The 13,292-nt window shown below is 44.3% G+C and overlaps 1 protein-coding gene across 1 annotated transcript in view; it reads left to right on the top strand.

The window, feature by feature from the left end:
- The window catches only part of LOC132513658 (amine oxidase [flavin-containing] A), a 76,846-nt gene extending 72,326 nt beyond the window's left edge, over positions 1-4,520 (top strand). Inside the window, exons 13-15 of the mRNA XM_060138168.1 lie at positions 816-927; positions 1,133-1,195; positions 1,382-4,520. Of these exons, the coding sequence (XP_059994151.1) occupies positions 816-927; positions 1,133-1,195; positions 1,382-1,528 (322 nt within the window). The 3' untranslated portion in view covers positions 1,529-4,520. The remainder of the gene's footprint in view (positions 1-815; positions 928-1,132; positions 1,196-1,381) is intronic.
- The last annotated feature ends 8,772 nt before the right edge of the window (positions 4,521-13,292 follow it).

Below are 13,292 nucleotides of genomic sequence, written 5' to 3'. Positions count from 1 at the left end.
TTGTTGTCCATCCATTCTATATGTAATAGTTTGTATCTACTAACCCCAAACTCCCAGAGGTTGTTCTTTTTTTTTTTCTTTTTTTTTTTTTTTTGTGGTGCGCGGGCCTCTCACTTCTGTGGCCTCTCCCGTTGCGGAGCACAGGCTCCGGACGCGCAGGCTCAGCGGCCATGGCTCACGGGCCCAGCCGCTCCGCGGCATGTGGGATCTTCCCGGACCGGGGCACGAACCCGTGTCCCCTGCATTGGCAGGCGGACTCTCAACCACTGCGCCACCAGGGAAGCCCACTAGAGATTGTTTTTTAAGGAGATAGACATATAATCCTTCGGGTCTTTCCTTTGCTAGAAATCAGTTTCTCTCCCTGTCTTCCCACTCACCACCATGGTTCCTCCCGGCACCCTGGGAGTATCTGCATGGCTGGGGTCTGCAGTCAGATGTGATCTCATGAAGAACTCACCCCTTACTGTAGGTAGCAGAACGGGCTGCAAACAGGAAACATGCAGCACATAGATCTGAGTGTGATCTTAATGCACATTCTTATATTTCTAATTCTGGCTGGCTAGAAAAAGGTCATCATCACCTTTAGTGATTGACGAACTGACGGCCTGATTGTCTCTGGCTTGAAAGTTCAGATCCTTCGGTGCAGGCCCAGGAAACAAGGAGGAACCTTTCACCTTTGGCTGAGTTGCATGAGAGTTTTGGAAACAATCTGAGAGTTTCCTTGTCTTCTGCGGGGTAGATGAGGGCAGTGATTGGCTCACTGATCCTCAGCACCTTCCCAGGTAACTCTGTGTGACCTCTCTGTTCCCTTGAAGGGTGATCCGCCAGCCCGTGGGCAGGATTTACTTTGCTGGCACGGAGACGGCCACACAGTGGAGCGGTTACATGGAAGGAGCAGTAGAGGCCGGAGAACGGGCAGCTAGAGAGGTAAGACAGGAAACCCAGTCACCCTCCCTCCCGAGTCCAGCAACATAGTTGGCATCTGGTCTTTCCAGATCTTACCACTGATGGTCTATATGTCCACTTCTCTGCCCCTCACTCCACGCACGAGGCTCATCTGTGGCCAGCAGGGCCTTGAATCTGTCGAAGCTACAGAACCTCATTTCATAATACCATGGCCACTTTCTTTCAGGTCTTGAACGCTTTGGGGAAGGTGGCAAAGAAAGACATATGGGTCCAAGAACCTGAATCAGAGGTAAGTTTGGCAGCTCCGTCTGCATAGACCAGGAATTGCACGTAAAAATCTCTCATCTTCTAGCCTCTGATGTCATTGTAGATGCCACTCTCCAGGGCAGATCCATGCACTGATTTTACAGATATGTTTTGCCCCTCCTTGTCCATGTAAGAGTTTTCTGCTAAAGATCTATGTTCATTCATCCAGGATGTTCCAGCTGTAGAAATCACCCACACCTTCTGGGAGAGGAACCTGCCTTCCGTGACAGGCCTGCTGAAGATCGTCGGATTTTCCACATCGATAACTGCCCTGTGGTTTGCGGCGTGCAAATTCAGGCTGCTGACCCGATGCTGAAGTTTCAGCTCCATGCTTTCTGCTTACTCTTTCCCAGCATCATCAAAAGCAAAATGTTGACAAATTGAAAGGCTGTGTCATCGGATCATTTTTAAGCGCACTGATTTAACCCCTCAGTTTAATCTCAGTGTATCACCTCCTTAATTTCCGTAAGATCAAACTCCATCTTGTGATTTGTCTATAGACCAGCTCGTATTGATTGGTAGAAGATAACCTTGTGATCAATTTCTTAATTTCAAGAAGTTAAAGTTGACATGCTCATAAGAAACAATTTCTGTGTCCTGTTTTTCTCCCCTTTAACACAAAACGTCTGATGAACGCAGAAGTGAAGCATTTAACTTTCTCCCTGTAGAGGCCGAGTAGGTTAAGGCCCAGCCTGTGACTGTCCTTTGAAGTCCTTAACAAAGGGTGAAGTGTAGGCCCAGACCCCAGAGACTCACAGCTTCCTGAGGTGAGCAGCTCCCACTTTGGATGAGGGAAAGCGGTGGAGGTAGGATTCAGGCCCTCAGACCAGTGAGGGGACAACATCTTGTGGGCAGCTGCCGCAGGAATCTCCTGACCGCTTCTAATTCCTGTGACGTTTCTAGACATCTAGGCTTCGTGCTGGTTTGTTTGTATTTGTCCTCTTTTTCTTCTTAAAGAGGACAGTGTTTACCAAGGTAGAATGCATAAATTGACTTGCTGTGACTGGTCTGTAGCTCCCCAGGTGAGCAGACTCAGATAGTGGCAAGGGTGTCCCCCAGGAGGCCTCCCTGACTCGCTCTGCGTGAGACCGACTGCAATAGGCTTCTTCTCGTCCTCCTGGAAGGTGGCTAGACTTGGCTTGTTGTCCATAACATTCTCTGCCAATTCCAGGGAAACTGTAGTTTCCTTTTTTCAGGTACACCCTGGCCTTCTGAAGGCCCCTAGTGGCATATTTTTTTTTCTACAGCCATAGTAAAATTAGGCAGATCTGTTAACTTAAACATGTCTTCAACATGGTTACCTTTGAGTAAATACCATCATGCCAATTTCTCTCAAATAAGTACTGAAATACATGACAAATTTCTGATTGTTATTTCTTTCTTTCTTTTTTTTGGGGGGGCCTGCTTTGAACACTAATTTTTTCAAAGTAAATGCTTTGGCTCCGTGGGACACTCAGCTAAGAGCATCGAGGGGGCGCTGAGAGTGTTATTTCTCAAGACTATCAAATACTGAAAGGAAATGAGGGCTCTTACTATAACCCCACTTGCCTTAGTTATTAAGATTTATAAAAGACATGAAATTGAGTGATTTTATACATGAAGACTAAGTTCTCTGTCTTAGGAGAAATGTGGGCTCAGAACAGTGCTCACCTCTTATCTCTCCCATTTTAAAAACTGTCAGGGGAGTTCCCTGGCAGTCCCGTGCTTAGGACTCGGTGCTTTCACTGCCGGGGGCCCTGGGTTCGATCCCTGGTCAGGGAACTAAGATCCCGCAAGCCCTGAGGTACAGCCAAAAAAAAAAAGACTGTCAGATTTTTAAAAACCCCTTCCAAAGGTTTCAGCCATAAAGTATCTTTTTTTTAATATAAATATCTGGGAAAAATCAACACAGATGTGATCAAATAAAGCCGTTGAGAAGATTCTGTGGACTCAGCTACCCAGGTGGTAGATACCCAGTAATACCTTATCCTGCATCATTGATGAATGAGGCCTTTCATTTTAAATGAAGTTTCTAGCTAGCTGAAGCTTATTCTTTATGTGCCAAAATTTTTAAATCAATTAAAATTTTGATGGACCTACTTCCACACATTTATTATATAAGCTAGATTAAATTCCTTTTTTAAAATTAATCAGGTCAATCGTTCTGCATCTGGATTATTTTATACTTTTATCATCGAGTATACCGTTTATAGTAGAATGATGACATTTTTAATAGTGATACCCTTGTCTTTGCCCCTGTACTAAATGTCACCCAGTTGTTTTATAGCTGGTGAGTCTGCTGCTTCTGCCTTCTCCCATATTCAGTATTTCGTTTCATATCCTTTTTATCTCCATTATCTCCCCATAACGCAATCTAATCCGCTGTCTATTTTTTATCGAATGGGAATTAAACATTGCCAGAGGAGCCAACCCAAGTTTATTACATAATTAACCTTATTGTAAATCCAATATTACATCCTCAAAGCAAAGAGCAGGATTTCTCTGCCACTCTTTACCTTGCAATTGAAAAGTGTTTTAGCTAACTTGGGAGTTACGGTATTGTCTTGGATATGCTCCAATACATAAGGACTTGCTGCATTTTATACCAAACTGCTTTGAGAAATCACATCCCTGATCTATTTCAGTTGTTTCTGTTTGCTTACTGAATAACTCGGTTCTGACACACCTTTTGGGAAATGCTGACTTCAACTTAACTGGCAATGCTTTTAACAGTCATCAGCTTGTTAACATATCTAAGTCTCAAATGTTGAAGGACTCCAGAGTATGTGATTTACCCTCTCCTCAAACTTTTTAGCAAACCAATTAATTCATCCTAATTAGATCAGCCCCATTAAGCTACAGATTATCAAAAATAAAGGCCAGCCCAGGTGTGCCTAGGCATGAAATTGGAGCTGAGGACTCCCGACATACATGAGGTGGTCCAGCACCAAGATGCCATAGGTCTTCTCTTCCACCCAGAGATACTCAAGTCAGTTTAAGCAGCTGATCGAACCTGGCCCTGTTAAGTCAGCCGCTTCACAGTTCTGAAGGCTGAGTCAGCCTCACTCCATAGTAAGGTTGAGATTGAGATTTGAAAAGTTAACCTTTTTGTCACAGCTGTTAAATAAGGACTTATATTAGCCTGAAGACAAAATATCGAACGATTGTGAACTGTGTTTAGTTTGTGAACTTGGCGCCTAATGTTCTGTCTGAAACGTGACCCAGTGCTACACGTGGGAGTACACACGTGTGTATGTGTTGCCATTGAAGTACGATTTTGCCTGTGTGGTACTGTTTTGTTTGTTAATAAAGTACACTATCACCTCTGATTCAGACCTGGCTCCTCTATTTAGGTGATGGTTTGAAGGTTAAATGGCTTCATATAGCAGGAGGTCACAATGAGACGTTGTCCGTGGAGGATGGGCTTAAAAAGCCACCTGGTATGGACTCCAAATTCTCAAAGTTCAGTTTGACTTTTATTTTTTTCAAGGTTTCCTGGGAGCTGATTAAATGCTAGAATATTGTCTGCCCGACTGGGCCACAGAAAATGTGGAGTTTGATCAGAGCTTTCTCACCTAATTAGCTTATGATTCCTTGAACAAATGCTTTGGTTCTCTGCCTCAGTCTCCCTGTCTGGAAAAGGGTGGGTTGCCTTTGATAGCTTCCAAGGATTCTTTTCACAGCAACATTATGTGATTTATGCATTTGTTGCCAGAATTCTATCTATCTTTGCCTATCAGTACGGCAGGGGCAAGTCACTCAGCCTTTCTGTATCTCGGTTCACTGCTTGTCTTAGGTTGGGTTTTCTAGAAACAGACTCTGACATGCAGAGTCAGGTTAGAAAGTTTATTGGGGATGGCTCTCAGGAAATACACATAAGGAGGTGAGGAAGACGGGATTGGGCAGGAGTTGACCTACGAAACAGTTGCAGCCGGGGCCTCAGCAGATCCTAAAGGGGAGCTGGGGAGGCCCTTCAGGATCGTCCCCCATTGAGGCAAAGGGGTCTGGCCTCTGTATCCCCCTCTAGGAAGGGGTGTTACCTTGGGTGAGGAACTGCAGCTGTGAACTGAGCTCCACCTGGAATCCCTGCTGCTGGGGAATCCACAGAGGGGCACCCACGGTATCCGCTTTACATGCTCCAAAAATATAGCGAGTTGCCCTTTGTCAGGTAAAAGATATTGTGGACTTGAGCTTTGATTTTACAGGTAGAATGGAGCTCTCTCTGTGAACATATCCCTATTAGGTAAGAGAGTTGCATTTAGAAGATTGTATTTCTGCACGATTTTTGTGTTATAGGAGATTGTATTCTTCACTATTTATGTGGAAGAAAAATCAAAATTGGAAGGTACTCTGGAAATGATTCAAACTCTGTCTCAATGAAGGAGCCCCATCTACAGGTTACTAATAGAAAGATTAAAGGTGGAGGTGTGGGGAATGTGCATTTATAAGCAGGAGTCCAAAATCCAATGTCTTTAGGAGTCAGGCAGCTAAAAATGAACAGCAGCAGGCATGAGATATTAGGGAGTAGTAGGGACTGTGGTTGACCTGGGAAGTATCTGCCCCTCAGAAGAACGTTTATATTCAAATTCCTTTAAAAGATTCCTAACCGAGCAAAGCATATGAAGCCTTTACTCACAGGTCCAAATTGTTCTCAGGTCTCTAATAAATAAATGCAAGGTTTGGTTTTTACATCATGTGAATGATAAATTCTTTTTGGATGCCTTTGATTTTCTGAAAAACGAGTACCAAGACCAGCAACCATTTTGTAAAACTACTGGGAATTGGTAAGAAAGACCTGGTTAAGGGCAAAAAGATAGGGGCGAAAAAGTTAGAAAAAAGCCCTCTTAGACCAGAAATTCCCCTCAAGAAATAACCCTTCCAGCAGCCCATCCCAAGACAATTCTTATCTTCTGCTGTGTCAGTGCCATGATGATAAGAGCAGTGCCAAAGTTTATTAGGAAAACTGCACCCTCACTATATAAGATAGAACTTGTAGCTCTTTTGTCAGCATTTAATCTCTGCTGACTATGATATCATTCTAGTAAGCAGCACATCAATATTGAATGGATTAACTTTTTAAAACCACACTGTCCGCTTTACACCGAGATTGTGGTAAAAATGGAAGACATAGCCCTTAGCCAGGAGAAGCTGGCTGAGACATTGGAGGACCAGGATGGAAACAAAGGAAGGTGTTGGGTAACAGTAAGAATTTCTTCTCCTCTATCAGAACTTAGGGCTCTGTTCCCTGATTCAGCAGTGAACAAGACAGATAGAGCCTACCTCGTGGAGAACATAGCCTACTGTAGACACCAGCACATTCACTGTGGCTATGGCAGGAAAGCCTGAGATACTATGAATGCAAGGGGAGTTTCTAGAAGGACGTGAGATTTAAGGGGAGGTTTTGAGGATCTGTCCTCAAACCTCTATATGCATCACTGTGGAGCAAGTCGGTAAGAACACTACATAGGGCAGAGAAAGGAAATAAAAAATAATGAGATGGTATCTTAGTCTGTTCGGGCTGCTATAACAAAAATGTCATAAACTGGGTGGCTTTTAAACAGCAATAATTTATTTCTTACAGTTCTGGAGGCTGGGAAGTCAAAGATCAAGGTACTGGCAGATTTGACGTCTGATAAGGGCCTGCTTTCTGGTTCATAGACTTCTAGCTGTGTCCTCACATGGTGGAAGGGGCAAAGGATCTCTGCTGGGCCTCTTTGTAAGGGCACTAATCCTGTTCATGAAGGTTCCACCCTCATGACCTAATCACCTCCCAAAGGCCCCAGCTCCAAATACCAGCAACTTCGGGCCTAGAATTTCAACATGAATTTTGGGAGGATACAAACATTCAGACCGCAGCAGATGGCGTGGCTAAATGTTAAGGAAAACCACAACAAGCATCAGTAAGTGCTGAATGTTAAATCCCTTTTGCTCCACTGACTATTGTTCACCCCTACAGTCATCTTTTCCCTTCTACCTGGCCCTTCTCCGCACTCCGAGATCTTTATCAACTAGGACTCACTGTCTCCCAAGCCCCCTGTGCTAAAGGGCTGCCTAAATTTGTTTTAAAAGAGTGCCATCTTCTGGCCAAACACTGCTGTTTCCTTCCAACGGAAAACCTAGTGTTCAAGACAATTTCATCCTTCTCTAACCTAAAGAGGCGTCACCTCCAGAATTTCCTCCAAACACATCTACCTGTGGTTCTCTTACTTTCCGGTTGTGACATGGATCAAAAATATTAATGTCTAGTATCTACAGCCTTTCCACTGCCCTAATCTCCCAGTAAGATTTTTTGTTAGAACTGCTTGGTTCTTCAGTCTCTGCTGTGTCCATCTCGGTAATGGGTAAGGAAGAACATTGGTGTGAGCTGAGAGAGGTGGAATGGCTTTTACCTTAAATCGGGTAGGGAACTAATCTGGGAAAAGCAAGAGAAGGGAAGTGGGGAGAAGAAGAGAAAATTTCAGAAAATCAACTTGGGTCTCTGGAGTGCAGGTGGAGAGAAAGAGGGGTTTTCAAAAGCTGCCTTGACAGCCTAGCGAGACAGAATGTAAGGAGGGTTTGGGGGGAAGTTTGACTTGGAGTCGTTTGGTGCAATAAACTCCTGCAACTACTCTTTAAGCACTGGGAGTCAAAATTGTGATTACACATTATATTGTACTGGGATTAACTTGGAGGTCCCCCAAACAGCCTATATTATTCTGGGCTATATGAATTCAAAAAATATATGGTTAATAGAGCCTGACATGTTGAACGATGCCTAAGAGTCCTGTAGGTTCCGTTTATGGGATCTCAGTGGAGCTAAACGTAAAGAACCTCAGCCACTCTACCCTGAAAAGACCGACATCTAAGCTGGTAAACCGTGCACCCCAGACTAAATAGATACCAAATAGGTCTAGCAGTGAATTCGATTTTATTAAGAAAATGAGTAAAGGAGTTCTGCTTGCCCTGTAAGTGTCTTCAGCCAGCTACCGTGGGTCAGTGTATCAACATCAGCCAGGGAGCACAGGAGGTGCAGATGGGGGCCCATCTGCTGGTGTTGAACTGTGCAGAGCAGGCCATAATGTGCACCCTGAAGTCAAGTTCATTGGGAAGTGGGCCAGAGGGAGTGAGAGCAGATCAGCTTCTCTCACAATCATCATGAATACCTTTGCTATGTCAGCCATTTAATTTTATGGGCTGCATTAGTTTCCTATTGCTCTTGTAGCAAATTACCACAAACTTAGTGGCTTAAAACAACACAAATGTACTATCTTACAGTTCTAGAGGTCAAAAGTTTGAAATGGGTCTTACAGGGCTAAAATCAAGGTGTCAACAGAGCTGGTTCCTTCTGGAGGCTCCAGAGGAGAATCCATTCCTTGCCTCTTCCACCTCCTAGAAGTTGCCAGCATTCCTTAGCTCATGGCCACATCACCCCAATCTCTTGCTACCATGAACGCATCACCTCCTCTTCACTTTGACCCTCCTACCTCCCTCTTATGGGACACTTATGATTACACTGGGTCCACGCGGATAACCCAGGATAATCTCCCTATTTTACTATCCTTAACTTACCACATCTGCAAAATCCCTTTTCCCACATAAGGTTCTGGGGTTAGGGTGTGAACATCTTTTCCAGGGCCATTATTCAGCTTACCACGTGGGCCCTGATGTTCTTGGAAGGGAAGAGTTAAATGCCAGTATTGGCGTGTCCTCAAATTCCTGCTATTTCAGGCACCTGAATTTGGAGCATTAAGTAGAACTTTGAATGATTTAAAACCATATGGGCTATCCTCTGCTCCCACCAATGCCCCATCCCCTGCCCCACCACACACCTGAATATATCCATTTCCCAGTTTTGCTTTTTAGATACAAAAAGATCGGAATCTGTGGTCCTGAGAAGTGTATTTTTCTTACGTAAGCACAAAACTAGACTCCAATGTTGCACCTTTAATAAACTAGAGAACAGAAATTTCTGTTCTCCAATCCAAATAAATTTCTATTCTCTAATCCAAATTCTTTCAGATTCTGCACACAACTGAATACTGTGCTCTTATGAGAACCTTCTTCTCAGGTCTCCCTTTAGGTAACAGAGCTTCCTACCAGACACTTGTCAACCACTGACCACCCAAAAGACCACCAGGAAACATGTCGATCAAGCAAAGCTAAGTTTATGAGACTCACTGCTGTAAGGGCGAATATCACATTGACAGGGTCTCAGCAGTGTCTCAAAGTGGAGAAATTAGGGCAGGGTTTATAGGTTTATAGAGGTTTATAGGTTTATAGGTTTATAGGTTTATAGAGGTTTATAGGTTTATAGAGTTTATAGGTTTATAGGGTTTATAAGTTTCAGTTTGGGGTGGGTGATTTTTAAGGCCAGTCTTGAAAGGCAGAAAACTGGTTTGGATTGGCAGAGTCTATGACATAATAGCTTAGGATTGGTAGGCACACTGAAGCAGGGGTCTTGAAGTGGGTCTTGATGAGCAAGCTGTTCATCTCAATAAATAGTCTATTTTTGTTGGTTCAAAGTTTTGTATACAAGGAGCAAGTACTTCCTGGGACAAGTAGCCAAGTTATTACTGTTATTTTTTTTTGAGATACGTGGGCCTCTCACTGTTGTGGCCTCTCCCGTTGCGGAGCACAGGCTCCGGACGCGCAGGCTCAGCGGCCACGGCTAACGGGCCCAGCCGCTCCGCGGCATGTGGGATCTTCCCAGACCGGGGCACGAACCCGCGTCCCCTGCATCGGCAGGCGGACTCTCAACCACTGCGCCACCAGGGAAGCCCCCAAGTTATTTTTGATTCGTTCTCATATTGTTTAGCTCAGGGACAGGAAAGTATGTTGGTTGTAGTTCTTAGATTTGACACAGAACTGAGAATACTTATTATTCTTACATGTACATTTTGATTTATTAGCCCTAAGAATTTTCTTTGGAAACAGATTCTTGGTTAAATCACCCTCCTTGGTAGGAGAGCATAAGTGTGAAGAGCTCAGGTTTCTGGAGCCAGCTAGGCCTGGGTTTGAATCTTGGTATTGAGTGTAGATTTTCTCACCTGTTAAGTGGAGCTCTTCACTTGTTCTGAGCATTGAATAGGATAAGGCAGGTGAAGCTGTTAGTAACAGTAAGTGATAGTCTCAAAAACAAAAATGAATGGGTGGGAGGGATAAATTAGGAGTTTGGGATGAATATATACACACCACTATATATAAAATAGATAACCAACAAGGACCTACTGTATAGCACAGGGAACCCTACTCAATATTCTGTAATAACCTATGTGGGAAAAGAATCTGAAAAAGAATGGATATATGTATATGTATAACTGAATCACTTAGCTGTACACATGAAACTAACACAACATTGTAAATCAACTATTCTCCAATATAAAATAAAAATTAATTAAAAAAAATGAAGCTGCAGTAGCAGTTTGTGGTCTGTTATTACTACTACTTCTAAAAATACATCTTGAAGTACTTCTCTCCTCTACTATCATGTCTCCCGTTAGTCTTCTATCAAAATGCCCTGGTTTCTTTCTTTCTTTTTTGTTTTTTTAAACCACACCACTCAGTAGCCTGAGTGATCTCTTTAAAAGTGCAAATGTGATCCTCAGTCAGAGACGATATCCCTTCAATAGCTGTTGTTGCACTTTGGATGTGACGGATCATGGTTCCCAAGGCCTCGCCTGGTCTATCCCCTGCTTGCTTCCCTATCCTCGCCTATCCCTCCTCTCTCCCTCAGAACCTTCTAGCCATCTAGTTCTGCTTATAAATCCTCAGACATAGCCAGTCCTTTTCTGTCTCAGTTGCCTCTCTCTGGAAGGTTCTTTTCTCCATTCTTCACTTGGCTAACAGGTCACCGATGACATATCACTTCCTAGGAGATGCCTTTCCCGACAATCCCTTCCTCACAATTAATTCACCATCATAATTCCTTATCTTTACTTTCCCTCCATAAAGATTTAAAATTACATATTTGTTTAAATGATGTTTGATGTCTCCCCAGATGATAAGTCCCACCCCAAATGGGTTATATGTGTGCAGAGATCTGGAGGCCATCAGCCCTCTGGGCACAGGGATGTGTCTCGTGTGCCTAGAGCCCTCAAGCTCCTCACTTCCAGGCATGGAGTAACCTTATCCATTTACAACATATGCCATACAAATACAGTCATTTTTTTCTATGTGATTTGATGTGAAAAAGTTTGGAAATTACTGCCTTAAAGCTAGTATTTTGGGTACACATAGAGATATAAGCAAGTAAGAATCAAGGATCACCGTTAATATTCAGATTTTACTATGAAACATCATTTGCAGGAGAAAGATGAAAACTGACTGTTGTTTCCCTGGACCACAATTTCAGATGGTGCCCAGTATCATAATGGTAATGACATAGCTTCAAACGTATCCAACCGCAAATTCAAGTTTGCTGCTCCTTAATTATCTTACTTCCATTGTAACATGTCCTCAAAAGAAGGAATTTAAATGAGCCAATTAGTAACCGGAGGTTAGTCTGGAAGAAATAATTGACAAGACCAGTCCTCAGATCTCACCAGGGCTCCCTGGATTTAAATTGGAATCCAAGTGAGAAGCATTTATTCATTATTTATTTCACTCAATCATTTATGACATGCCCAGTCTTGAGGGGAAGCTGGGTATCTGGCTGAAATACAAAATTAACAAATTAAAATTAACAAGCACAGAAAGGAACAAATCCAGCCTCACCTCAGCTCACTTCAAGGGCTAGGACGGACACAGGGCACACCCGGGAAGGGCAGCCCATGGCTTCTCAAAGTCAGGCCAACCTTCTCCTCCACCCTTTGCGCCCCCAGACCCAGGCACACACATGAATCTGTCCAAAGTAGATATTCCTGGTTAGGTAAATAGAGAAGACAGTATTGGGACAATATGAGGGTTGTTTAGCATCAGGTGGGTGCTTTCAAGCGCTTGGCAGATAACATCCTTCATGGATCAATGTCTAGGAAAACTGGATCTGCATGGCCAGTCCCCCTGAGACAGAAAGAAGGAGACTGTGCCTGGTACAATTCCATCTCCTGAGGCAGAGGCAACATAGGGGCATGGCCAGGGTAAGCAAAGGGAAACGATAGTCTTGGTGGTCAGGGAACGTTCAGGGGAAAAGATGGGCTTGCCATGCAAGTGTCCAGCGAGCCTCGGTCTAGTTTTCTCGGGAGGTTGGCAGAGAATAACAGCAGCAAATCTTAATCCAGGGCAGGGCACACTTTCAAGTTCAGGCAGGAGGACCCGTTACACACACACACACACACACACACACACACACACATACACACACACACACACACCCATACACACACACACACACACACAAAAGAAGCAGAGGCTGCTAGGCCTCCCACAGAATTCCCAGGGGACTGCTGATGGCTACTGGGCATGGAATCCTCTGTCTTGTCCCCTCAGGCAGATCCTTCGTGAGAATATGGGACCTGAGACCCAGTCCTAGGCCAGTGGTCTGCACTGTGCACCTTAACTACCATGTTCTCACCATGTCTCCCTAGGAAGCAGGGATAAAGCTGGAACCCAGGCACCGCCAATCTCCTACCCTCCCCACCCTCCTGCTGAATATGACTTTTCATACCCCTGCTGAGGTCTGGGCCCCTGAATCCACCTGCACTAGTCTCCATGGAACCTCGACTAAATCACCTGCCTGCCCGACCTGGGATCCTGTGCTCTGCCCCGCTCACCTGTCTGGGTCACCCTACCAAGCCAGGTGTTCTAGTGTGATTGGCACTGAGAGCCTTGATGGGTTGCCCCGGGGGAAAACCCTCACTGGACCCAGATGACTCTCCTCTCCTTGGCTTCCTGAAGAAAGATATTCTGGAGCTGAGTGGCTGAAGACAAAACGTAGACATTCTCCAGGCTGACAATAGGGAAGGATGCCCAAGGGAGAGGAAATAGTACTACTCACACGGGCAAGTCCCAGGGGGAGGTTCTCAGGTCACAGTCAGCTGGGTAGACAAAAAGCCAATCAAACTCATTGCAGTCTTCCCCCCCTCACCTATCTTTATTTTAGTTCTCTTACCCATCCATTTTTTCATGTAACTCTTTCAAATAGGGAACCCATCTTTCTGAGGCCGAGCCATGAAGTATCTTTTAGC

This window comes from Lagenorhynchus albirostris, chromosome X (genome assembly GCF_949774975.1).
Source record: "Lagenorhynchus albirostris chromosome X, mLagAlb1.1, whole genome shotgun sequence".
Taxonomy (NCBI): Eukaryota; Metazoa; Chordata; class Mammalia; order Artiodactyla; family Delphinidae; genus Lagenorhynchus; species Lagenorhynchus albirostris.
The sequence above is the reverse complement of the archived record's forward strand: the minus strand, read 5'-3'. Positions and strand labels throughout refer to the sequence as shown.